A 27,911-nucleotide genomic window follows, 5' to 3' on the forward strand; every position below is an offset into this window, starting at 1 on the left:
GTTTCTGTGAAACGCCACTATTCCATAACATAAAGATAACTCAGCATGATTCATCATTACAAAAAAAAAAATGTGGCAAATTATTAATAATCGCCATGGAAGTAATTGTGTTTGTTTTACGAAAGCTCTTCATAATTACAATAACGTTATTTAGTCGCTTTTCCGCTTATCTTTAGGTGTGGTGGTAAAAAATACGCAATTATATATTATACAAAACTATATTTATTCAAGAACAGATAAATGTAAAAACATAATTTACTGTCCGAAAGGAGGCTCGGCGTTAGTCGTCAAGTGGAAGATACCAGATGTGCTGGAAAATAATATTAATTAAGTATAGTCAATTACGAGAATTTAATTAGCTACCTACAAGTTTTAACATCGAGTATATAACCAGAAATAGAGATGAAATGTCATTTAATTTGTTTGGAAAATATTCTGCCAAATCATTACGGTGACAACTACGCTCCGATTGGCTAGCCCGAATTCGAAACAATTGACGGGTTGTCGTCAATTGTTTCACTTCAAATCGACCAGTAACTGCCTCCGTGGCCGAACGGTTATCATCATATATATTTATATTATACATATATAGGTTATCATTATATTAGGGGTTCAAGTATGAAATTGCCGTTTTATTGCAATAGGTTCTTTGAATTTTCATAGAATCTTCATGGTTTGAGGTTTTCGAATGAAACTTTTTTCAAATGGTTTCTGTGATTTTTTTTTTTAAATTTGAAACATTTGAATATCGACTTTCAATTGTTTTTGTTATTCAATTTAGACAAGAAAGATGGATACTGCGAAAATTCGAGTGATTTTTGAATACGAGTTCCGACGCGGAACTAACGCGGCAGAAACAGCCCGCAATATCAATGCTGCGTTTGGAGAGGGGTCTACTAATGAACGCACCGTGCGATTTTGGTTTAAACGCTTTCGTGATGGAAATTTCGACTTAAAGAACGAGCCACGAGGAAGACCGCCCACACAGGTGAATAACGATGAATTAAGAGAGATAGTGGAAGCCGATCCTAGTCAAACTACCCAGGAATTAGCGGCATGGTTTAACGTTACCTTACCCACAATATTGACTCACTTGCGTCAAATCAATAAAATAAAAAAATACGAAAAATGGGTGCCTCATGATTTGACTGATCTGCAGAAAGAAACGCGTGTTGAAACTTGTGTTGCCTTGTTGAACCGGTACAGAAATGAAGGAATATTGGATCGAATTGTAACATGTGATGAAAAGTGGATTCTTTATGATAACCGGAAAAGAAAAATGCAATGGCTGACCCCAGGTCAAATGTCACAAGTGTCCTAAAGCAAAACTTACCAATAAAAAGGTAATGGTAACTGTTTGGTGGTCTCAGCATGGTGTTATTCACTATAGTTTTCTCCGATCTGGTCAAGCAATAACGGCAGATGTCTATTGTGCCGAACTCCGAACCATGTTGACAAAACTAGCAGTAAAACAGCCCCGACTCATGAATCGATCTTCACCATTATTGCTCCACGACAACGCGAGACCTCACACAGCACGAGAAACCATTTTGACCCTTCAGGAACTGCAGTTAGAAACCATTCGTCATCCTCCGTATTCACCAGACCTTGCTCCAACGGACTACCATTTTTTTCGTGATTTGGACAATTATCTACGTGACAAGAAGTTTTCTTCCCAGGAGGCAGTACAAAATGCTTTCACACAGTTTGTGCAGTCTAGATCGTCGGAGTTCTATCGCAAAGGCATTAATAACCTTCCCATTAGATGGCAGCAATGTATAGATAATAATGGCAACTACTTGGTGTAACGGGCTAGTGTCCGCAACTCGACGTCAAGGCGCCTATTTTGTGTTATAATGGCTACTATTTTGATTAAATAAATTTGTTAAAAATTTAAAAAATAAACAATTTAGATTTTCAGTACAAATCGGCAATTTCATACTTTAACCCCTATTATATCACGGCCGGACTGCCACGCAGAGGTCCCAGGTTCGATTCCCGGGTTGGGAAAAATATTTGTATGTCCTACATTTATTTCTCTCGTGAGTTGGGTGTAATTTGTGGTTGTCTATGTGTGTGTCCATGGCACCCGCAACACAGGTTTTCCCTAGTGCGGGGCAATGTTGAGTGTGTGCGTTAAAAAAAATTTAACTTGAGCTTTGCTATAATGGACGAAATTTGAAAAATTACATATTCATTGCCGATCAAATGTGATTCAGTTTGTTTTGTAATTAGATGTTTTGCTGTTTTTCCCACACCACCGAATGGAATTTCCCCCGTTGTATATATTGTTTTTATTACAATAAATGTAGAATATTTAGTAGTAGTCAGTAGTTGGCCCTGTACTATTTCAGCTTTCTAATTTGTGATGTCAGTGCAAACGAGAGTTGATATTTAAAATTGATATACCTAAGGCTCATTTGCCTGATGACTTGCCAGGTATGGATGGCCCTTATTTGGTCTCTATTTCTGGATATGTAGGTACCTACTCAGTGAGTTTTAATTAAAGAAAACTGGAAACAAATGCAATATAGGCCGAAAGAATTATGCTATGGATAGCAGGAATCAACGTTACGACTTGCAAAGTTACTTATGTAATTAAGGTGTGATTTTATTTAATAATGTGCCTGACAACCATACCAATTGGCTGGTCTCAAACTTGGAAATTCCCTGTATTATAAGTACCTGAGCAACGGAATTCAGTCTGGGGCACATCCCAGAACACCTAGACCAGAACCAATTTAGGAAGTTAATTCCCCAAATTGGTCCTAAGGGAATCGAATCGGGGATCTCCGTATCCATAGCCCACAGTGTAAACCGTAGGGCCACCGAGGTCGTCAATTTCATCTTAAGCATTTATTAGCCCCCTTTACACAGACACTCTATCGCGCGTGATCGGGATTGTGCGCGGGAAAGCTTGCACGCGCAATCGTGGGCGATTACCTGTTTAAAATTTTTTAAGCTAACGTTCTGTCGCGCGCGATTGCTTGTGTTTGTTTTTCTTACACCAGAAAAAGCGTCCGTGTAAGGGCTAATAGCGCAAGATAGACCGCGAGAAACTGGCATCTGGCAGATGAGCGCAATCTTTTCCTTCCGTCTTTACACGCGCGCTCAATCGCGCAATCGCGCGATTGCTGTATAACGCGCGATAAAGTGTCTGTGTAAAGCCCGCTATAGTTTGTTTGCCTAGAAAATAGTCTAAAAGTTTTTCTTACCCAGTCTTCGGCATCAGTCCTCCCATGCGAATAGTGGTCTGAATGGGGCAAAGGCCGGTTCTGGCCTGTACAACGGTTTGGCAACGTCGCGAGAGGAAACCGGTAGTGGTGGTCAGAGTCTCCGCAAAGAAGAAGAAACTCCTGCAAATTCAAACGTATTAAATCACAATTGTATACAAATATTTATAAAAATGTTATATACAAACGACCACTTTATTAGGCGACCTCCGCATTTTGTTGGTTCTTGTAGTAAAAAAGTTTTTTGAGACATTAATGTACCTGTAGTGGTTGCAAACGAAGTTAACTCCACAACCGGGCTGGTAGTCTCCACCGTTAGGGTAGAAGTCAGAATGAGCTAGAAGACCGCCATGTCCCATGATGTCAGCGTTCGTGTGGATAGCCTCAGTGTAAATGGCGGCGTCGGGGCTCAAAATGTGGCCACTGTCTTCCATGCCCGCTCCAGGGTCCAAACCTGGAAAATGGAATAGGTACGTAATATGAGGTAAGCCACTGCTGGAGTTTTACAACATTCTTAGGATTTTCTATCGTGTACATTTACATAATATATCTTTACTTTTCATAGAGCTGTGTTCAAATTTGCAGTTAACAAGAAAAAAACAACAAGTAGCAGTATGTATCGGTAGCTGATTGTACTTAGATATTATTAATCCAAAAATAATATCCACGTGAATGTATAGTTCAATTCTAATTGAAGTTTTATTAGATAATTTCGATGTTGATGAGATGAGAAGAAAGTAAAAGTTCTCATCATAAATAAAACATCAAACATCATTCCTCACCGGTGAGATATGGGATACGTCCACTCTGAACATTTCTGCCAGCAACACCCGCCATATGTGCACCAAGACTGAAGCCAACGAGGTGGAAGTTAGCAATATTGGTACCGGTTTCACCGACGATCCAGTCGATAGCGCGAGCCATGCTCTCACCTAGAAGATTATTTAGGTACATTTTTAGAAAATTGTGTTCTTGTGCAGTCATCTTATACTCTATTATTTTAAAGCTGCTCGTTTATCAAGTACGTTGGCTTAGAAGCCTTAGCTGTATTAGATTTCATTATCATCCTGAGCCTATCGTAGTCCACTGTTCGACATAATCTCTTAATTCGCGCCATTTCGCCCGGTCTAACGGGTGGCTAGTACGCACTGATTGAAAACCTTTGTTTTTAACTTTGCGGTATGGGTGACGAAAATACTCGACGTAGTTTTCTAAACGCTCACTGTCCAACTAAGATGGGTATTAGTTTTATTACCAATATAGGTATAGTTTTCAAAATTTCATATTTTTTTATATGGCATAGGCGTACAAAAACCATGGACTTTTGAAAATATAAAGGTTCACCCAGATATTTTTTCCACTGTAGATAAATAGTTTTTAACCATCTTAGGTATAAAACGTAAGTATGTAGGTATATTTATTTATTTAATAAGGTAGGCACATCTACAGATTTTTTATGATACTATGTAATGTGACGAACAGGCCAGCGACACGCCTGTCCATACCAGTTGCAGTGCCACTCAGAGCTTTAAATCGCAAAGATCTGAGGGGTACTGCCACTGCGCCCGTCACCCTGAGACATAATTGACAAGTCGTATGTGCCTGTAATTTCACCGACACTCGTAACCATCGAAATCATATTACCGCTTGGCGGTAGAAATAGGTAAGAACTCTTTCACAAGGAGGTCTATTACTACTAAAGACTTAGGTATTTATTTTATTGGCACAACTACAGAATACAAATCAATATTGATAAATTAACGAAAGTAACGGTCTAAAAAATTGACTAAAAATTATTATACTTATATTATCGCATTTGTATACTCACCAGCTTCACCAGCGTTAGTGGCGACTGCGTTCCAGTCCAGGACAAACACGTTCACGTCTTCGCCCTCAAGGAAAGCTGAAATCATTCACCTTGTTAAAGTTACTAAAACATGTACAGTACATGCGTAACGGTGTAACATGTGTGGCACCATATTCAGAGTTGAAAACATTGAACGAACCTGGTACGAGAACGGCATTGACATTAGAAGTCGCAGATTGAGTAAAACCGTGGACGAGAAAGACTGTACGGCGTCCAGGACTGAAGTTCGAGTTTGCAAGGAGAGTGCTTTGGCCCAGCAACATAGGTTGACTCTGGCTGGGGTTTTGTCTGAAATGAGGGATGTCATATTGAAGTAATAAAGTAATGATGTCACAAATATACCTAATTGTTTCTCCTTTGACACCTAGAATTAAGTGTGTAAATATCTCTTAGAGGATGGAAAAAAATAAGATATCTATACTTTGCCTCAGTGGCCGAACGGTTACCATGCGGTTAGGTTTCGGGTTCCATTCCCGGGCCGGGAGAAATATTTGTATGGTCTACATTTATTTCTCTCGTGAGTTTGTGTGTAAGGTGTTCTATGTGTGTGTCCCTGGCACCTGCGACACAAGGTTTCCTTAGTGCGGGGCTAGGAGTGTGCGTTATTATAATTTTTTTTGTCTTTAGGTAGCAACACGTACCACGATTTTTGTTTCTGGGTTTTCCGATATTATTTTCTAACATAAAAACATGAAAAACTTTGTTTCCCTGCAAAAACTTTCTTTGTGGCCAGGACAACGAAAAGTTGAAATTTGCATACCGTTACGGAAACGTAGGTAGGTACCTATTTTTAGGATTTCTCTTTATTTAAAGCCAAAAAGGAACATTATATTTCAAATCAATAGTAAGTATATTTCAACCAAAATCCTATAAATTGACAACAAGAACCTAGAAATGTGTACATTTGCGAGATTCTGTAAATATCACTATGTGGCTATTTAAATAGGCGGCTATGTAAATAGGTACCACAGTTAAAATCACAAATGTAAAGTTTCAGGGGTATAGCTACTCTTTTCTAAATACTTACTGCGCAATAAAACAGAAACCAAGTTAATAATCTACTATGTTGTCAAATCAAACAAAACGTTAACTTGAGTTTTGGTACGTTTCGAGTAAACGTTTATTCACTATACACACTTAAATCTAATACTTAAGACTACATAAACAACAAGTGGCTGAGTAATTTTAAATTAGTAAGTGTATAGTGGCGCAAAAGAGGAAAGGACAGGCGTTGATTTTCAGTCGTTGCGTTTCAGCTTCGGCTGAGTCCTAAGGAGCCCTGTGTTGTATGCTACATTACATGTTTACGAAACACATGCGATACATGTACCTTTTTGATTTTTTGTACATATTGATTTTTATGCAATGATATCAGTAGGTTTAGATCCCGTACGTTTAATGTAATATCTATCTTCATAGTGATCGATAACAAAGCTTATCGACGAAGACGATTCGACATCCATTTTGATTAAGCACTTACTTGTTATATCTCTCCATTGCGTAGGTATAACACAACTCGCATAGCTCTATAATAGCCTGTTAAAACGTGTTATATTTTTTTTTCAAAAAAAGTAGACTTTGGTTGGCCACATACCTGGTAAAAAGATGGTAAACATTCCGTGTGTCGGCGTTGTACATTATGGCTTCTTTAGCATCGCTGACCTTGAACCATTGGTCTACAAGGTGAAGATTGCCTTCACCGTCGTCATAGTATTGGAATCTCAATCCATCGTTCTTTTTGAAGAGCACTGGATCTGGTGCTGGCACAGCTAAGAGAAAGGGACTGAATATAGTTGTGGTCTATAGGTGAACAGAGAAGTGTAGGTAAACACTTATAACTATTATTTAGGTCAGGATCAACGGCCTGTTTTATTTATATATATTTAATGGTGATCGTATCTATCTATTGATTGTACGTTTTAACACAGTTTTCAAAAGCAATAAGTAAAATAGAACAACATGAACGGAAGTTTGTGGTAAAGTAAAAATATAAAAAAAAGTTTAAATTAATAATATATAAAGTATATAATATTTAAATATATAAAGTTTAGAGTAGGGTGGTTTTTACTGATATTATATCTGGTGATTTTACCATCTCGGCCTGCCCATTATCCAGTAACTATGGGACCCATAAATAGCTAGAAACGTTGGATTGTTTGAAAAACAAATATATTATACAAGATTAAAATCCGAAAAAATAATTTAATTCCAAGTGCAACATAAACTTCAAAATTTAAATATCAATAAATACAAACTACTAGATATCTCTAATGTGTTTGCGAAAATATTGTCACTGAGGCATAGGTCCGCGGACCGCAGTTCTGTAGGTACCCCGTCATCCAGAACTTTATTCAAATAGACTAAGCATGTGCAAAAATTGAGGCAATCATTTATAATTGTACCATTTGCATCCGAATTTCGTTACATGGCTAGCACCGGCGCTAAAGCGGAGCGAGTTAAACATTAAAAAAAAATTATATAATAAAGTTGTAATGGTTTCCGCCTATGACACGAAAATAACGATGGCAACCGTAGCAAGCGAAATTATTACAATTTTCAACAAAATGTACTCTTGTTGTAATAAACCTACATGTGATTAGTAGAGCTAGTATGACAGGGCGCGACTTGCGCAAGAGCAACATAAAACGCGGGATTTCTATGCGATAATAGAATCGTGCTATAACGTCGTCTTAGAGTGAATATGCGATATGCCTCGTATGCGATTTCTATGTAATTTTTCAGGACAAAGATAAAAATGTGTGTAAAATGTAATAAACGCAATACCTAATGTTTGTAGTCAGCATTTTAATTAGTTAAATTATATCTCTTTCAGAAACTATATTACTTTAATAATATATTTGAGCAAGAAGTTTATAAGATTTTCTTCAGCAGAAATCGGTATGTGAAAACGCGTATACGAGGTTTTCACTCTAAGGCGACGTTATGTCGATCTCGCGCAAGTCGCGCCCTGTCGTGCTAGTCCTAAACTATTTTATTTTTTCCATCCTCTAAGTGCTAGCTCTCCGGTTTATACGTCAAAAATGCTTTAGGCAAAAAATAATAACTCCTAAATGAAACAAATTAGGCAGGTACCTAATAGGCAGGTATATATAAAATATAACTCACCTAATCGACTAATTTCGTTCGTAGAACATTTGAACCCACGTACCAAATTTTGAACTTTTTTCTTATAAAGTTGTAATTTAGCAGATGAGGCCTTATTACACGAAAAGGATGCGAATACTATGAATGATCACTGCCTTCAACACAACACCCATGTGTTAGAAGTGAGCGCAGCGAATCAAAATAATGTTGGCATTGGCACCCAAATTAGTACAGGCAAACGTGGAAAGGAATTAATAGTACCTACGCCAATAAAAGTACACATACCTAACTGTTCGTATCAGTCGTTTTTAAGCTCCGGGGCTCGTATGTGACTTTTCGTATTCAGTACGAAAGTCCATGGAGAGTAAATAAATAAATAAATATTAGACAAAACCACATACGTTGCACTGATCTCAAAGTAAGTAGGTAACTTAAGCACTTGTGACGACGGTACCACAAACACTCAGACCCAAGATAATATAGAAAAGTTAGTTTTCAACATTGACCTGGCCGGAGATCGAACCCGGGACCTCAGAGATGACGACACCATTGCCACAGATTACTTAGGTACGCTATTTAAGGGCTTAAATAACTCAAATATCGTTGTTACACAGTGGGCACGCCTCCCGAAGCAATGAATTAGAATATTTACGCCTTTATAGCTACCGTCAAGTTGAGGTCATTAAAAAAGGCGAGAGTGAATTGGTATTACATCCCTAATTTTTTTTAAGATTCAGATACGGCTTTTCGCAAGAAACGTTTATTAGGGCGAGTGTCCACGCTAAGAAAAGTCGTCGTGTCTATGCAAGAATTCGTGTCGTTTCTACACACGAACTGTGTACTGTAACTGGGGCGTAGCGAGAGGTACTTTTATAAATTTAAACTGGGATAATCTTCAAAACTTGCTCTATTGCACTTTTTCACATATTTTCTGGTTCGGGTTACATTGCGAAATCTCAAGATGTTCTATTCTTTCTTATTTCATTTTTCAAACACATTCTAAATACAAAACTATATTCACTCAGCCAGTGATTCTACTCATAGAGTAGAGCCTAGACTACAGTACATGGCGGCGGGGTGAGGTGCATTGTCAGTAAACGAACGTTTCAGCGCGTGGACGGGTGTAGCTCTGTAGTCAACATATACAACAACATATTTCTTCCCACAGTCGGTACTAAAACGACAGCAGCAACAGGCACCGCACATTTTACCCTAGACACGTTTGTCCGAAAGCATTCATATCGTGTACATACCTACTCATTATTTTCTCGTCTGTAACAGAAACGACGTCACATTTTCGTGGCTAGATCCGACAAAGTTCTTGTCGTGTACACGACCATTCTCATCTTTTCTGTAGCAGACAGGTCGAATTTCTTAGAGTGTACACGCACCCAAAGAAAACATTTTTGATTCGTCGAGTTACATCACTCCTTGAAGCGCACGCGTACCCAACCATAACTTCCTTTATTTTTTTTCATCCTCTGAAGCCACAACTCTAACTGTGCTAATAAATATCAAACAAATAAGTGTGGTTTGTAATACTGCCTAGCATAACGGTTTTCTTTACAATGTTTAAAAGAAACGGTAGCGTTCTATTAGTTTTAAAACTTCTAAATATTAATAACCTCAAAATTAAGTTTATTAGGTAATTACTATCTTAAAAAAGGAGGAGGGAAATAGTGGACAGGTAATTTGTATAATAACCAGATAGAAGGAATCTAAGGAAACATTTGGTGATAAAAAATGGCTCTATAATTAAACATTTTTTACCACTTAGGAAAAGACCATGTACCTAACTCAACTCGTCATGCTCCTGATTTGACCTCCACTACTCGCATAGTCTCTTCATAAATGCAGTACCGTACATCATCCCTTTCTCGATACATTCTGGCTGCCCATAAAGGCATACAGATCTCCATTAATTTTACTTCCGACTTTCATTCTCCGTTCAATATCACCTTCACAGGTACAATCTCTTGACAATAGACTACCCAGATACAATAATTCATTAACTTATTCTAGCCTTCTGCTTAAGGCGAGTCACAGGAGGCGAATCAGGAATAACTTTTTTGCTAGAACAAATGGTTTAGGTCTTTATTATTAAATAATAGTCTTTAAAAAATATACGATATACCTAAGGATATTTGCCTGAAGGATGTGCTAACGTGTAACAGAATGGGATGTACTTTATCAGATCATATCGACCCCTTCTACGTAAAGTATCGTATGTCGAAATTGACAAGTTTATAGGGGAGCGTTTTAAAGTTTTGAATTTACGGACTTTAGCATAGAAATGCTAAAATAAATTGTATATAAATAAATTGACATGCTCATTTCAGTGAATTAAAAACTTTAAAACGCTCCCCTGTGAACTTGGCAATTTCTACATAAAATATGATACTTTTCGTACTAGGGATCGATATAAAAAAACAGCCTAAAACTAAAGCGAATTATTAAAGAATAAAATATCAACTTTGTATTCATACCTAACTTTTATAAGGATATATTTTATCTTTAAGTGCTATAGAGAACCTGCTAAATTTTGGTTTTCAACTGAAGCCCTATTAGTTACTTAATTCATATTTATCCCAAAATTTCCAAAATGCCCAGCGTTTTAACGACACACCGTGCCACTCGCTGCCCCGGACAATTGGGCACTCGTCGACGTCGGATCTGTGTCAAATTTTGTCCGCCTGTTCTTATTTTAGTCGTATTAATTTAGAGAGAGATCTCGGGTATTCGCGATTGTTGCACATAAGAAATGAAATTATTTTTTCGGCTCTGAATCCTATATACACCTATATTAGATTTTCGAACAAACCAACGTTTCGGGATGTTTACACGTTTCATGAACATGGCTGACTATATAAAATAAGTAAATAAAATATCTTTCTCAATAACACATAACAATAAGTAAAAAAAAAAATTAAACGTAATTTTGGATTGTGCAGGTTTGTATCTATTGCTGTAGGTGATAGGTAAAGGACCTTAAGTTCTTTGGAATGTAGATGTTTTTACAAAGATTGCTAAAAATTACGCAATGGTGAAAGACATTAAGTCCTATCGTCGTTTGTTTTTTATTTAACGCTTTTTTTAGCTTAAGGCTGATTTTAAATGTCTTATTAAGAGCCTCATTACCTTTAAAACGCTCTGCAGTTATAATTACTATTTGGCACTTAAGGTTCTTTATCTCAGCTACAGATTTGTAATCGTCATAGCAATAGTTAATTATAATTTTACGGAAATGCGTAACTATAAAAAATGATCTTAATAAGTAGGTAGTAAAAGAAGTTTACCTGCAACAGCTGCTACTAGCAAAATCAATGAACACCATTTGAGGCCCGCCGCCATGTTTAAATAAAAGGTATTATGAATAAATTAAGTAATCTTTTACGTTTATATAGGTAGTGCCATCTAAATCTGATATCAATTTCCCTTAAATAAAAGCGTTCCATCATAATCGTATGATGGAACGGTTTTGATAGCGATTGGTAGTGATCAAATTTAGATAATCGTTTTGTATGGCTATGGAGACAAAGAGAGGAGTCATTGTTCCGGGTGTATTATTATATTTTGCTGTTAATAAACTTTGTTGCTGGTAAAATGTCTCCAGCTTCCTCACACTGTAACCTGTAAACGGGTACTTAGGATAAGGTTTCCTAATAAGGCCAGTATAGCTGTCTAGGTTTTAAGAGTGGTTAAACACGGCACCTTTTAGCAGCGATGCAAACGCGCGATTGCATCGACACAAACGCACGATTGCATCCTACAAATCTCAAGTGTAGCATGCTATCGCGCGTTTATATCAATGCAGACGCGCGCTTGCACCGTTGCTTAAAATCGCGCGCGTGTGTAAAAGTAGACGTGTGTAACCGCTCGGCTTTCGTAGTTATTCATTAAATGATTATCACTAATTACGGGATTCTTACTATGGTTTTTTATTTTCCCGATATTTCGGAATGGTTACACGCTCCATGATCACGGGATGAAATATCAGGAAAATAAAAAGACCTCATAGCGTGGTGGTAAGAAACCTGTAATTAGTAATATTCTTTCAGTATACTTATCAGCTATCATCGAAAGTAAATATTTTGATATCTCCAACATACAAATACTCGTATATATTTGAACTACGTTTCTACGTCTTTAATTGCCGTAATATCTTTCGAATAACGGAAGTTACGATTAAGTATTGTGGTTCAAAATTGAAGTCAAGTCGGAAGTAGTAAAAATTGAGATTCAAAAATGTTTAAATGAGCTCTTGCCGCTGAATTAAAAACATATTATTTTGAAGTGCCAAATATACTTGTGTCGACTGTACGTAGATTATTATGTGAGTAATCTTGATTGTTCAAGATATCGGTAAAGTAAACCTGTGATATATAATTAAACAGATTATATTTTGTTAATCGGTTATTATCTGATATTCTAACACAAATAATTATAATTAAACAGACGTCATATTATAAATGTTGTCGCTACCCATCGAGTATATAACCAGAAATAGAGACGAAATAAGGCCATCAATCCCCGGCAACCCATCAGGAAAATATATCACTTTTAAATATCAACTCTCGTTTGCACAGAAATCACTAACTTAGAAAGCCGAAATAGTAAAGCGCCAACAACTGACCTGTGTGTACGTCTCGAAAATAAAATATTCTGTATTTATTGTAATAAAGTTAATAATGTCTCCGACTATAGGCGTCTAACTTGCATCCTCTGAGTTCTGTAGCCTCATTTCATGTCTCTATTCCATGAGTTGGAGTGTTTTGTCGGAGTTTCTTCATTCTGATACGGTGGGTTTTGAAAAACTTGGACCCAACCGTACGGACAATATCCACCACCATGTTGTTTAGCTCGTTCACATCTATGCTGTTTTCGAGAGCTTCGAAGCGGTTTTGAGTTCGAGTTGAAAGCTCTCGGGGTTTTGGAGTTGTGCAGGTATTGGTCGGAGCGTAGACTTTGTCGAGATCTTTCAAGCCTGAGTGTCGATGAAATCAACCAACATCCGGCCTCTGGCGTTCCGTTGACCAACTCCAAATTGCCCTACTCTCAGCTCTTCACCGCAACGCTTTCCCAACTTTGCATTGAAGTCCTCCATTACAACCGTGTAGTTGGTTTTGTAGCTATGCATGGCTTTTGAGATCTCCTCATACATAGCCTCCACTTCGTCATCTGGGTGTGTCGAGGTCGGAGCATAAGCCTGAATGACATTAACGAATATCGTTTTGATATTCTGAGTATCAGGTATGCCACCCTGGTCGACACACTTCCGATGGAAATCATGTTGTTAACAAGGGACTTGTGGACGATAAACCCGACACCGCCAAGGGACTGTTGGTGGCCTTCCCGGTAGTACAGTAAGTTGCCAGAGTTAAGGATTATCCAGTTCTCCTCCTCTCTTCGGACTTCAGATAGCCCAATGATATCCCAGCGTAATTTACTAATAGCTTCTTTCAATTCTGTGAGCTTTGCGTCGGTCCTCAATGTGCGCGTGTTGTAGGTTGGCAGGTCCAGTCGTCGTCGTTGATGGTAGCCGGGTCTCTCCCGGGGATTCTTCGCACCCCATGCCCTATTGTCAAAGCCGCTACCGTGCCTAGGAAGAGCAGGACTGCCGGGGACTAGGGGCCAATTCTTTGGTGTGTGTACTGTAGGGTGGGGGTTGCCATAATCGCCACGCTTGGCAGGTTGGCGCACGCAGTTCTGCAACCCCGAATGGGTTCCCGCCTTGTCGTGGCTCGGGGGCTCTAGTAGCCATGGTCGATTTCATCTCACGGTGAAGCTAAGAGGAACTCACGAGCCGGCCGATGGACCTAGGTTGGCCCGAGGAGAGCGTCCGCGCGGACGCATGCGGTGAGGCGGGTCGCGGGGGAAGACACATGTCGGTGTGTCGTTGCCGCTCGTCCTATCCTCCGCGACCCTGGAGGGGCTGCACCGCTTAGGGTGCAGATGCAGTGGCGTTGGGGCCGCGGGGGAAGTGAGGTGTCGGTGTGTCGTTGCCGCTCGTCCTTTCCTCCGCGGCCGAATTTAGGCGATTGGCCCGTGCGGTTGGCGCTCCCAGACTCTCTACAGAGAGTCCATATGGATGCGCGTAGGGTGTTGCGGCGGAGCCTACCAACAGATCCGCGGGGGCTGGGCGAGCATACTCTGAACTTCACAGTTGAGGGGATGTTGTCCTGGCCCCGTGGCCCCTGGGTAGTGGACTCGGGGGAGTTCGCTGCGCAGCATGGAGGGGCCCGAGATGGAAGGCTCGTCTGGTGTTCGGCGAGCCTTACATTTGGAGTTGGGGGACCGTTGTATCTCCCCTCTCGGGGTGGGCTGCGCTGGGCGCGGCCAGCCGCTGGTGGAGGCGCGGACGAGCGATAGTGTACCCGTGCCTCTACCTGCAGCGGAGTGGAGGAACACCCCGGGGGTTTCGTGCGGTCGGATTGCTCCCTTTCAGGGTTCAGTTCAGTCCCACATAACCCCGGCTCTGCCCCCGCAGGGCCGGGGTATCTGTAAGCAGATTCCCTCGGGTAATAAAAAAAAACCGCAGTTCCGGCCAAGATGGATAGAAGACGCTGCTGCGTCTTTTTCTGGCAATTTTCCTTTAGTTGCCTTTTACGCCACTCACATAATTAGAACGGGGGTGGTGCTATTCTAGGCTGGCACCACACGGCTATCATTTATCAAGATAATTTATTATTATCAAGATAACCCACGAACATTTTGAAAATTTTTTGTGGGTTACCTTGATTATGAGAAAAGTAAGAGAAGAACTTTTTAAATCTTATTTGTGTTTCTGTAGTGCTCCTGAAGTCTCTTTAAATGGTAAATTCAGGTGTATTTTCCCACATATCAAATATTAGGGGTTAAAGTATGAAATTGCCGTTTCGCACTGAAAAATTAAAATAATTTTTTTTAAGATTAAATATATTTGTTTAATCAAAGTTTTTTCCCCTGTTGTCTATACATTTCTGCCATGTAATCGGAAGGTCATTTAAACCTTTGCGATAGAACTCTGGAGACCTGGACTCCACAGCAGTGTGAAGGGATTTTTGTACTGCTTCCTGGGAATTTTATTTCCATACAAAAAAAATCAAATTGCGGGAAAAAATGGTAGTCGGTAGGGGCGAGGTCCGACGAATATGTAGGATGATGGATAATTTATATCTGCAGGTCTTGTAGTAGTAAAACTGTTTCTCAAGCAGTGTGAGGTGTTGCGTTATCATAGAGCAATAACGGTGAAGCTGTTTTGCTGCGAGTTCCGTCGTCATTATTCAAACGCCATATGTCATATTGTGGGTATGCTAACATTAAACCATGACGTTTCGTGGTAGTTTGATACGGATCGGCTTTCATCATTACCTTCAATTCAACGTTATTTACATTTGTGACTGGTCTTCCTCGTGGTTCTTTCTTCAAGTCGTAATTTGCCGTATTGCCGTATTTGCGTATGCCGTATCCTCTCCAAATACAGCATTGACAGTTTCTGCTACGTTAACTCCATGTGGAAATTCGTATTCGAAAATTAGGTACTCAGATTTTCGCTGTATCTGTCTTCACGTTAAAAGCTGAATGTAAAAACAATTGAAAGTCGAACAATCAAATATCATGTTTTTTAAGTTAAGCATGTTTTACTTTTCGTGTGAAAAACGTTTCACTCTGAAATCGGACACCATACAGGTTTAATTTTAATTTAAAGTGGCCAGTAAAATAAATCGGCAATTTCATATTTAAACCCCTATTATTACCAATACAGTCAATATTATGGAGGATTTACTTTACCTTTTTAAGCAGCAATAGAGCTCCTTGTTAAAAAGTTCGTCCAGGGAAGTACTGCCTCCTTACCTATTTCTGCCGCCAAGCAGTAGGTAATATGAGCATTACTGCGTTCCGGTTTAGAAGGGTGCTGGTGAAATTACAGGTACATGGGACTTGTCAACTTATGTCTCAGGGTGACGGGCGTAGTGGCAGTGCCCATAATATCTTTGCGATTTAAAGCACAGAATGGCATTGTAGTTCTTATGGATAGGCGTGTCGCTTACCATTTATAAAAAAAAAAACCTACATAGAATGGAGGCGACTAGTGCTGCGTGGTGCGAGTGAAGTGATGTCATTATGACGATAACCATTTTGTGAATTTTGGTAATAAATTTTTAGATTGTTTTTGGTTTTAACTCCCCATTTTGTTTAGGTACTCCGCTGAGTGGGCCCGCTGCCCTTGACGACTAAATAAACGGATAATTTATTTATTATTCAATTTGGCTAGTTAATTGCCAAGATAGGGTCCTCAAAACAAAAAAAACTGATGTACCACAAACTTTTAAAGACTAACTATTACGAAAAACATGCACATTATAATATATGGGTTTGAAGTGAAGAAAACTTTTCATAGTTCGCTGTTATGTGTCAGCTTTTTTAAAGCTTTTTAGAAATACTGATGGATTCAAATAAACCCACGTTTCAAGGTTTAAGGGTCGTATTATAGAACTCTACTCAATGCTCAAGCCAGGATTTGAGCAGACTTGAGTATGATTTCAAGCACTGGAAATACGACCCTAATGTAGGGTCGTATTCTAGAACTCTACTCAATACTCAAGTCAGGACTCGAGTATTGCAGTGAGCACTGAAAATCATACTCAAGTCCTTGCCATTACGGTCGTATTTCCAGTGCAATCCTGACTTGAGCATTGAGTAGAGTTCTGGAATACGACCCTAAGAGCGTTTGGTGATGTCGAAAGAATAATGAAAATTCCTTATAATTTTAAGTTGGGCTATTACCATAGTACCTATAATAAGACAAGTAAGAAGAGCAAGCCAGGCAGGACGCTCGACATCCTTTCCAAGATGAGGCGTTACAGACAGCGGTTACAGGCGAGACAGGGGAATCGGCTGTATCAAGCTCAAGTCCGGTCGTGTGTGTAGTATACTGCCACCTATGGGATGGTTTTGCTAAGTATTGTAGCACAGATTGGTTAGGATTGTACTAATTTATAATTAAAATTGTATAAAGAATAGAAGGTTGTTGTCAAATGAACATCGAGAGAGTTCTAGACAAATTTTCAAATTGAACGCTCTCAGTAAATCTTTAATTACGAAATTATTCCTTGTTTATTATTGAAAAGTAGGTACCTCTCACAACGCTAAAACCACGGCTGCGCTCCCACAGTACCAATGGCCACCTTGGATTATGTTGAAAAGCATGCCAAGAGGCTTATAGGTGAATCGGAATTAGTAGAGGTGAAGCTGCAGAGCCATGAACACTGCCGTAAAGTTGCCTGCTTATCGATGTTCGACAGGATATATCACGAAGGGAATTGCACGATTTAATAAGGGACTAGACATAGGCTGGAGTTCCATCCCTATGTTGTGGATATCCCAAGGATTCCCTCATTTATATGGCAAACAGCTATGGAGTGAACGTCCCCCTTTTTTGAAGTCAGTTAAAATAGAAATAACAAAAAAAAAATCAAAGTACTAACGATAGATTTATAAATAAAAAAATATATAAATTTCCTATTTATATTATTTACAATACTAACAGCCAAAGGCTTTTCAACCTTATAAAAACTCCACTCTTGCGTCGAAGTTAAAAATATGTTAGGTAATTCACCAGTTCGGTCTGCCTCGGCATAGGTAGGTAGTCCGAATATATGTACATTCATCCCTTCTGGAACAAATGAATAAGAGAACATTTTCGAATATCAAGCTATATAACACTTTTGTTCGAATATCGCATCCAGTGCAACGGAACAAGATCCGTTAATGTATAGTAAGCTTGATATGCTCCCGTCTGTAATTTCTTTTCTTCATGCAAAATAATAATGTTTATGACTACATTTTCCCACTTGCATACGCGGACATCTCGTTATGACTAGTTAACAGCGACAGTTCTACGCATTTACCAGTTTTCTAGCTTGTAATGCGTATAAAAATACTGTATAGTTAGACCATGACCAGGTGTTTGTCAACAAATTGTAGAAGATCCCGTAAATAATTTCCACGTGACAATTATCTGAAACAAAATTAGTACAGTTATTTTTTCACCCTAAAACCTCTTAATATTAAAACAAACAACTTTTCTTCTACGTCTTTTGAAAGTTCATACAACTTCGGTTTAGTTCCAACAGGAATCTGTGAACATCTAATGCACGTTTTGTGTAGGGAGTCAAAACAAAATGTTTTTATTATATTCATCTAATGACGTCTAAGTCGGTAGTCTAGTAGGTAGTAGTATTTCATAAAAAGGGATACACATTAATTTGATCGCTCTAAAGTTAATAATTAAGAAGAAACACTGCACTTCTATTACCTATAACTAACGTAAGGCAAAAGGCTGAGTGACAAGGTTCAAAAATCTCTCATAAGATGTCGCTTACGGCGTTCAAAGCCGAAAAAACTCAATACAAACATCTATAACACACATATGGAAGAATTTCGTCGCCCTGTTAACTCGACTTGTAGCTCAGTTGGCAGAGCTAGTATACCATGGATGGTTCTAAAACTTCAACAAGTCACATTTTGCAATATATATTTTTACTTAATTTTGTTTGATACAAAAATTATAACAAAAGACTATGTTTAAGGTGATAAATAATTTTATGACGCTGGTAACACAATTGGGATCAAAAACGTTTTTGTGCCGCCATTTTGTAGTATTATAGATGTAATTTGTCTTTAGTTTCTCGAATGTTTTCTTCTTTCCCTAGTGCGTTTGTTAAATTAATTGTGTGTTGATGTTTTTGTTGATTAATATTTTGTATTATAGTCTGTTTCGAAGATTTCCACTTGATATATCATCACTTTTTCCAACAATATTCATTTCAATAGCATCGTAGAATCGTATTTGAAAAATGGTAGTCTAAAAGTGAGATTATTCATCTATACTTCTATAACTTGCCTATGGTTGCATAGTGCTGTTCGAAAAAAAACATTCGGTTCAATCAATTAAAGTTTAGTAATCGATTATTAAATCGAACATTTCAATAGCAATCGAACGAGTATCTAAGTGTAAGGATTTGAAGGAGGGTTTAAATTCAAATTTTGAATATGCTTATATAGGTTATGTAAGGAAAATCGCTATTATGACTCAATTGAACAAATCGATTCATTCAATTAATTAATCTATTTGTAGTTGGCGTTACAATTGGCCATCTCTAAACCGTCTAGTCGGTCGGGTCAGTGACTTGTTTGTTTACTTTTCAAAATGGATTGAAACGAAGTATAGTTATTTAATTGTAGAAAATGAGAACCTCCTACTTATCTAATTCAGTTTAAGTAGAAGGTTTAGCACACCTGCATTCACACATCGACAATGAAATTTAATGACGTTTCTTTGTTTACATTTTAGACATCTAATTATGATTCATACTACAGTTTCAGTTTTATTGTTAAGCAAAATAAGCGTAATTGACGTTTTTCGAAGAAAAAAAAACTTCAGGTGCTTCGTCAATGTCTCGAAAGTTACCAAATTACAAAGTGTTACTTATAACAAGGAGGGCAGAACAGATGCTGCAAGTGTAAAATAGCACTTATTCCCAAAGCAGTTGAAGTTTTTAAATTATGTGAGGACAACTATTTCGAAGTTAATTGTGTGAGTACAACTATTTCGAAGTTAATTGTTTGTCGAATTAAAATTTCATGTATATGTCTAAGAGTCAGAAGTAAAAATTAACAAAGTTGCCCCTTTCCGTTTATGTCAAGGCTTGGCAAGACAACACTTACTTCTTTCAAGTAATAACGTAAGATCATTAGCCGTAATAAATTTCTCAATGTCATGTGTTCCTTTTGGGGTGATCTTAAATATATTTTCAGCCATAAATATCACTGCGAATTCGGCACATTTAGTTTTACTTGGTGTTGTAAAAAATATGCGTCCGCCTGGCTTTAGCACTTTTATACAAGATTGAACGAAAACATCTTTATTGTTGACATGCTCGACAATTTCTGATGCCACTACACCATCATATTTGTTTTCGTTTTCTGTTGCATGGTCCTGGAAAGAATAAATAAATAATAAAATGTACATTGCATTATAATTGTGTCAAATTGTAGTCTCAAAATATAGAGCACACACATAACTGTATCTGACTACGCAATACCTTAGAACACTTTTCAGAACATGCACATGTAGAAATCTTTTATATTATACGAAAACTGTTAGTCACTGCACTAATGGAATTAGAAATTAGAGAAAATATTTAATAAAATACAAAACTATTAAACAAACTTACCTCAATACTCGTGCAGATATAAGTTGGTTGATTACATATTAGCTTTGCGTCAGCTTGACTGTGTTTTCTCGCATATTCTATTAAATCATTGCTAGCATCGACACCTGTTACATGTGCACCGAGTCTGGCTAAAGGCTGTAATTAAACGCTATTGTGAGAGGACGATTATTGATTTATGTCATTAAATGTCTATATAAAATTATCATTAATCCAGGCCGAACTGCCTCCACATACCATTTCAGATTGTGTCCCTTTTATGGAATAATAAGCGCCCAGTTACACGATAAGAAAGCTTTCGCGCGGCCGCCGCGCGGCGACCGCCCAGTTACCACGCCATCATGTACATTAATGGCGAATCTGAATTCTATTTATTATGCAACAACATTTAAATTCCTCTCAATAAAATTACCGCGCGGGCCGCCGTGTAGATCAAATTCAAGCCAGGCTAGCCCGCGTGCCCGGAACGCTCATTTAAATTAAAAAGTAAAAGCTAAACAAATAGAGCGTATTTTGCCATGACAGACGCACGCGGTCCGCGGACCGCGCGGTGTGAGCGCGATGAAATTTGTATTGAATAAATGCGCCCATAAGCTTCTTTACTTTCAATCTATATTGTCTATAATATTTATATATGTAATCTATATTATTGTAAAATGTATACAACATTTTACAATAATAATTAGTTGCAATGACACTTATTACCAAGTTCTTTCATTGACTCCTATCCTAGGCAATATCTAATTAGTTTTCCCAACTGTTTTGGCGATAGAAAGCTCAAAAAAGGTGGACTGATAACAAAATGTGTTCCAAACTGCACCATTATAATAAAAGTTTAGTTCCGTATGTTCTTACATATTCATTAAGGAATAAAACTGAAATTCTGACATTTGAATCCACAAAAATGTTAAACATATATTTTTTTCTTTGTGTCCTTACCTCTGACAATATACCTCCTCCGCAACCGACATCTAGTATTTGTTTATTCTTAAGTGGTTCACTACATCTCTGACTGGACTCATTCATAATTAGACCATCTCTGACAAATGGTACCCTGCGAAACAGAATTATTAACTTTTAACAAAACAGTGTCATTGCATAATAGACTAAACAATATTGTTTTTTGATCTATTCTTAGATATAACATTGCAGATTCTGTTTTAGGGCCATTCCAAAGTGAAGGGTGGGACATTTTGACTTCTTTTTTCTTGAACTGTAAGTAATTTCTCCCTAAACATTGGTTAATTAGACTTCCAATGAAAATATCATGAAGCCAGATATGCAATTCAACTGGGACTATTTATTTACATAAATTTATGATATTACTTATATTCAAAACTTTTAATTTTCTAAGTGTGACGGGTGGGACACTCACTCACTCATTCACTCATTGCCAAGATCAAGACAAACAATTAATATTTTGTTCAGCAAGTTTTTCATATGAGATAACTTGAATGTTAAAGTTCTGTTTTATATATACACTTAATTAATAACTTTGATAAATTTTAAGGAAATTAATATGTTAAGTTGTGACAGGTGGGACGAGTTATAATTGAATACACAGAATTAATAAAATTACACTGTTTAATATGAGATCCATCCTTAATAAACAAATATTTTATAATTTTTGTCTTATTAAGACTTATTAAGACATTTTAACATAAAAAAACAGAATTAAAGAACTGATAAAGTAATCGTATTTTTTTTTAAACACTATCTATGACGACATGAAATGAAAGTCACGCATGTAAAATGCGTTAATAAATTTGAAAAATCGTGTCGCATCTTTGAACATTATTATCATATCAAAATATATCAATTTTAGAAGTTTTGCTCGAATATATAGTTAAAACTAGTGGAGACAGATTTTACATGAATTTCCTGATACTAAAAATCATCAGGAAAAATGTTGTCACTTTTTAATCTTTTTTTATGTGTTAAAATGAACTGTAATAAATTTGCTTTAATGATGGATCTACATATAAATGATAATATCGACTCATCCGAAGAACAAAGTCCGATGTGATTATATAGCGAAAAGAGAATAAGTACGTTACGAGAATAATTTCGTTATTCAAACTAAGGCCTATGTAAAGGTGTTATGAGAATTTACATATCTTATTTCATTACGGAAATATAAAAACGAACAACGGTCGATCTGACATCCACAGCGAAGAAGAACGAACGAAATGTACTATGTCTTGAGAACAAGTAGTCTTGCACATAGGTCTTTGTTCTACGGATGAGTCGATATGTATTTAAAAAAAATCTATGTATTCAAATGTAACTTGTCCCACCTGCCACAAAATGGTGTCCCAATCGTCACAATTTAACACATCAAATGTTAAACTCTGAAATTAAAACAACTGTTACACCTAGCAAACATCGTAAAAACTCGAATCCATGAAAATACAAACATTTATTCAAAGTAAAAACGTTTAGAAGTGTGTCCCACCCATCGCTGTGACGGGTGGGACACTTTCAAATCTTAATATTTACATTCCTATTTACGTGCACAATGTCCAACCAAACCAAACTAATGACCCTTAGCATAATTGTTACTTTAACAAAAGCAAATGCCAATAGATTGCATATTTTTTCGCTAAAATAAAAATATATATGTTTCATTGTGAAGGGTGGGACTTGAAATTAGTATTTATTGAAACTTTAATAACTCCTCACCATATATACTTCCATGCAATCACATAACCCTTTCGAACCTGGCCATACACGATTGATTGGTTTATAAGAACAATTTTCCAACAGAAACTCTTCTACCTATCTGAAATTGTATTTTCTTCGACAGTAATAACTTTTTTAGAAAGACGCACAAATAACCGCGAAAATTGTTGCTAACATTATAGGAAAAAATGACGACAGCACTATGGCTGCGTATTTTTTGTCTTCATTAAGACAAAAAAAAATACAATAATTGTACAATATCCGAAAAATCTCATTTATTTCTAATGATTTGATTTGTTGGGCGTATTCTAGTCATACAATTAAAACCAAATTGTGTAATTTATTTTTTTGAACCGCGCGGTGTCATTTTCGCTGGAATGACCCTGTAATTCTTTTTTTATTTTATTTTAATAATTATTTAAGCTCTAAATTCATTCAAACAGCGACCTGTGAATGGCCCAAGCTAGCAAGCAAGCAAGGAGGTTCCTTTTGTGTACCTCATACAATGGAATTGATACATACCTTATTAAGTTAAAAGAGTGTAAAGCCTTCATAGGTCCATTGACATTCCACCACTCTTTTGTTTCTTTTGTGTGAAGATCAACATCACTTTGATCTACTGTAGACTTAGAGCTCATACTCTCTTTTAACGCATAACAACGAAGACTTTGCGACGTGTGGATTTTATTATTTAAGTTAATGTTTCTGAAAGATGAAAAAATATTTATATGAAATTGTTAGTATTTCCACCTCTCTATTTAAAAATAAGTCATGGCGAACACTTGGAAACGGGAATAAACGCGTTTACATACGAATGGGTATTTTTCACACCTACCTAGTTTCCCGACGTAAAAAATCGCCAATGTAATAAGTCAGCTATTGCAGAACATTTACTTGAAAAGGGTACAAATCATTAGATTGAGTTTCATCGTATGTAGATTCTCTTCACCGATCGTCACTTTAATTCAAGAGTTGTACGTGAAGCGATTGAAATAAAAAAACACCCTAATAATTTCAATCGGGAGGATGGTTTCAAATTATCTGCAGCATGGAATCCGGTGTTTGCAAAAACTCAATGTTCGCGATCGACTGCGTACCAGAATATAGCTGTGATATAGAATAGGGACATCGTTAGTGTTGTGTGTGGCGGTAGTTTAAAAAATGTTATGCGGGTGGATGAAGATTCCACCGCCGAGATGGAGACGTAAATACTGCATCATCAGTCAGCCTGATCACGACCAGTGCAACCTGGCCGAAACGTCGGGAAACGAGGTAGGTGTGAAAAATACCTTTTCATATGTAAATGCGTTTATTCCCGTTTCCAAATGTTAGTACAATGCAATGCGAAAGTTTAAAAGTATATAAGTCATGGCGAAACTTAAAACCTATATTTTCATTTCCAAAATCAATGGTTATTAGGTCATCATCATTAATTCAGCTAAAAGACGTCCACTACTGAACATAGGCATCCCCCAAAGAACAACCGGTCTTGTGTTACTTGCATCCAGTAGATTTTCGCAACCTCCACCAGGGCATTGGTCCACATTGTGGGTGGTCAACACACGTGGTACGTGGTCGCCACTCGAGATATCTTTGGCCCCATCGGCTATATGTTCTGCGAACAATGTGCACTGCAAACTGCCACGTAAGTTTTGCAATTCTTCAGGCTATATCGGTTACTCTGGTTACCTTGCAGCTTTGAACCCTGTCTACGGCTGATCTGGGTTCAGGATCTTAACTTATACGGTCCCTATGCTCTTCATTACGAGAATAATTTCGTTATTCAAACTAAGGCCCATGTAAAGGTGTTTTGAAAATTTATACAGGTTTAATTCGAGATGGGGCAGCAAGGCCAGCTACCTTAATTGTTGTAATTACAGGAAAACAGTTCTAGAAGACTATCCATGAATTTTGAAGATATTTTGATTGGCATTCACAGATTTTGAAAAAATGGTACAGTCAACCAGATAAAAGGCAATTTTTACAAAACTTTTTTTTATGCCTATCGATCCGGTCTCTGGTAAGGATCAATAGTCTCTATGGGACCAACTGAGGTAAGAGTACTCGAAATGGCAGAAATCGCAAAAATCTTTTACCACACATTTTAAATAAAAAGTTTTTGTTAGAAACGAAACTGGCCACTACTCTACAAATAAGAGTTAAGTAAAACCAAATCATAATCACATCACTATTTTTTAAATTTGGAACAGCTTTGTTTTGTTTTGTTAATGGAGAATTGTCACTTTTAAGACGATTTTTAATCAAAATGTTCTCAAGTGAGGAAACAAATTAATTGGAACACATGGTCCTATCAAATGGCCACCGCGTAATCCTGATCTGACGCCTCTTGATTTTTTCTTTGGGGCTATGTAAAAAATTAAATTTATAAAAAAATACAACAGTGTTCAAGAATTGAAAGACGCACTTGCAGCAATTTTTAATAGAATCCATCTGAGTAGAATTTCAGCTGCTACTTGCTGTTTGCGGAAGAGAGCGAATTGATGCATCCGTCAATCAATTCGAGCATGTACTATCATAGACTTATTATGTTATTTTGCTTTTCGTTATTGTTTTTATTTTGAATTACATAATACGTTGTCAATTTGTTAGTTTCCTTATTGTTAGTTACCTTAACTACCTAGAATAACTGATTACTGAATAGGTGCCTACAAAATGTATGGTAAAGTTTTTTGCGATTTCTGACATTTAGAGTACTCTTACCTCAGTTGGTCCCATAGAGTCTATTGATCCTCACCAGAGACCGGATCGTAAGGCATAAAAAAAGGTTTTGTAAAAATTGCCTTTTATCTTGCTGACTGTACCATTTTTTCAAAATCTGTGAATACCAATCAAAATATCTTCAAAATTCATGGATAGTCCTTTAGAACCAATTTCCTGTAACTACAACGATTAAGGTTGCTGGCCTAGCTGCCCCATCTCAAATTTACGCCTTGTATACCTTATTTTGTTTCAGAAATATAAAATTAAACAACTGTCGATCTGACATCCACAGTGAAGAAGAACGAACTATGTACTATGTCCAGAGAATAAGTAGTCTTGCACATAGATCTTTGTTCTACAGATGAGTCAATGTGTTAAATTTTGAATATCACTGTTTTATAAACAAGTGCAGTAACATAAAAATGATAAATACTCAGAATACTAGACCAGGAATGGTCATTGGAGAGATTGAGATACTCTCTGTATTCTCAATAATAAGTTACTCATTTTAGAACAATAAGTACATACATAAAACAATCTATTTAAATTTTAAAACTTAATCTGAATAAGAAAAACACGTTAACATCTAATACACCTTTACAATGGGGAAGTACAAAAATTGTTGAATATTGACAGTGTCACCAAATAAATGTGTACAATACTTACACATTTATTTAGTGAGCCAACAAGGAACACAGGGGTTAAAAAACAATACAGAGGCAGTAACAAAACAACCATTGTTATAAATAAAAAAACTTACATATTCACCAATATGTTTCTTAAAAGCCATTGCGTACTTCTTATTTTGGCAGTCATGCTATAAATTTATTTTGTCTGAAATTATTGAAAAAGAATTGAGTTATTCCTATTACATATTTTAGGTTATGCGAACATTCGCATCGCTAATTTTTGTCGAAATATATACTTTTGTTTTCATTTGTTAACAAACAAATATTGTTAAGACCATATCGGGTTCTTTAATAGGCTATTGCGATTGCTACGTATTGGAAATGAAACTGTATATTTCGGTCGTCAAACGTTAGGTTTGTTTGAATATACAAATATACACGACTTGGTTAAGACCATTAAATTCTTAAAATAATGAAGATTTTACCTGCAAAAACAAATTATATTAAAAAGTAACAAAATATTTCGTAATTCGAGACAGCGGCGGTATACAGATCTTTTGACAGTGATGTACAGTGTGACCAGATTTAAATTGATGATCCTGCAAATTCCTCCGTTAAAAACTGCTGAAATCTGGTAAACCTTTTTGATAAAATTATTCTAACGAATAATGACTCATATTTTCATTGACTTACAAATAAATGGACGACGGGTCTAATACAAAAACCACGAAAAAAATGTCCCAAGTCAACCTATTCGAAATTTAAATTGTAATGTCATCGCAGTATCGCGCCGTCAGTCGAACAAATGAAGACTAAAGCGGAGTTTGGCGCTCTGTATACGATTTTAGCGCCTTACAAGTGCGGACACTTTTTAGCGCGGACCCGACGTCCATATAATTGTAAGTCAATGCATATTTTGTATAGAAATAAACTCCACTTGTATGTTATATAATCATCGTTTAGTCAATATAATAAAATTTACATAGCATATTTCCTACCCTTTTCAGCATCTCGTCCCAAATTTGGAATACTTACAAGGTAAGTGGAAATATAAAAAGAGGACAATCTTTTTTTATGTAATGTATTTTTTTTATTACAATCGTATATCCCAAAAAGCTTAAATATATATCTGAACATAGTGTGACACGGACATTTGCCTATCATGCCTGTTGATTGGTTGTTTTATTAAATCCTGCTAAAAACTGTCAAAATCTGCTATAGGCCTTAAATTTAGAAACTTTGAACGGTCCATTCACTACTTGCTTGGCAGTCCGCCGCGCCGCGCATGCAGGAGACTGCTCTGACACTATGTTGCGTATGGTACACGTATGAAGTTTAGCACGACGCATTGCAGGATTGCAAGATGGCTTGCACGCTGCCACTACATTCATAATCCTGCATTACGCGGCGGACGCAAGGCGGACTGCAATGCAGGATGACGAATGCCCCTTTATCCTTC

At 37.2% G+C, this 27,911-nt stretch overlaps 3 protein-coding genes across 5 annotated transcripts in view; 1 reads left to right on the forward strand and 2 right to left on the reverse strand.

Annotated features, from left to right (window-relative positions):
* Positions 1–202: 202 nt before the first annotated feature.
* Positions 203–11,617, reverse strand: LOC113229556 (lipase member H-like). Its single transcript, XM_026463197.1, has 8 exons — positions 11,502–11,617; positions 6,695–6,869; positions 5,240–5,388; positions 5,062–5,136; positions 4,016–4,165; positions 3,495–3,687; positions 3,216–3,356; positions 203–310 (listed from the first exon to the last, which is right to left on the reverse strand). The coding sequence occupies exons 1-8, from the start codon at positions 11,554–11,556 to the stop codon at positions 256–258; spliced, it is 993 nt and encodes a 330-aa protein (XP_026318982.1). The 5' UTR covers positions 11,557–11,617; the 3' UTR covers positions 203–255.
* A 6,151-nt stretch (positions 11,618–17,768) lies between these two features.
* Positions 17,769–27,002, reverse strand: LOC113229441 (ubiquinone biosynthesis O-methyltransferase, mitochondrial). Of its 2 annotated transcripts, XM_026463030.1 has the most exons (8): positions 26,938–27,002; positions 26,584–26,657; positions 23,625–23,807; positions 21,360–21,474; positions 20,424–20,558; positions 19,915–20,185; positions 18,096–18,205; positions 17,769–17,860 (listed from the first exon to the last, which is right to left on the reverse strand). In XM_026463030.1, exons 2-8 carry the CDS (start codon positions 26,637–26,639, stop codon positions 17,852–17,854), a joined length of 879 nt encoding a protein of 292 aa, XP_026318815.1. In that variant the 5' UTR covers positions 26,640–26,657; positions 26,938–27,002; the 3' UTR covers positions 17,769–17,851. The 2 variants fall into 2 exon arrangements, with proteins under 2 accessions (XP_026318815.1, XP_026318814.1); XM_026463029.1 differs by having other exon boundaries at positions 17,796–18,205.
* The window catches only part of LOC113229440, a 35,176-nt gene continuing 31,852 nt past the window's right edge, over positions 24,588–27,911 (forward strand). For both annotated transcript variants that reach the window (XM_026463026.1, XM_026463028.1), the window contains exon 1: positions 24,588–24,747. In XM_026463026.1, coding sequence (XP_026318811.1) covers positions 24,727–24,747 — 21 coding nt within the window. In that variant the 5' untranslated portion in view covers positions 24,588–24,726. The remainder of the gene's footprint in view (positions 24,748–27,911) is intronic.

The sequence above is a fragment of the Hyposmocoma kahamanoa genome, unplaced genomic scaffold (genome assembly GCF_003589595.1).
Source record: "Hyposmocoma kahamanoa isolate Upper Pololo Valley unplaced genomic scaffold, ASM358959v1 62, whole genome shotgun sequence".
NCBI lineage: Eukaryota > Metazoa > Arthropoda > Insecta > Lepidoptera > Cosmopterigidae > Hyposmocoma > Hyposmocoma kahamanoa.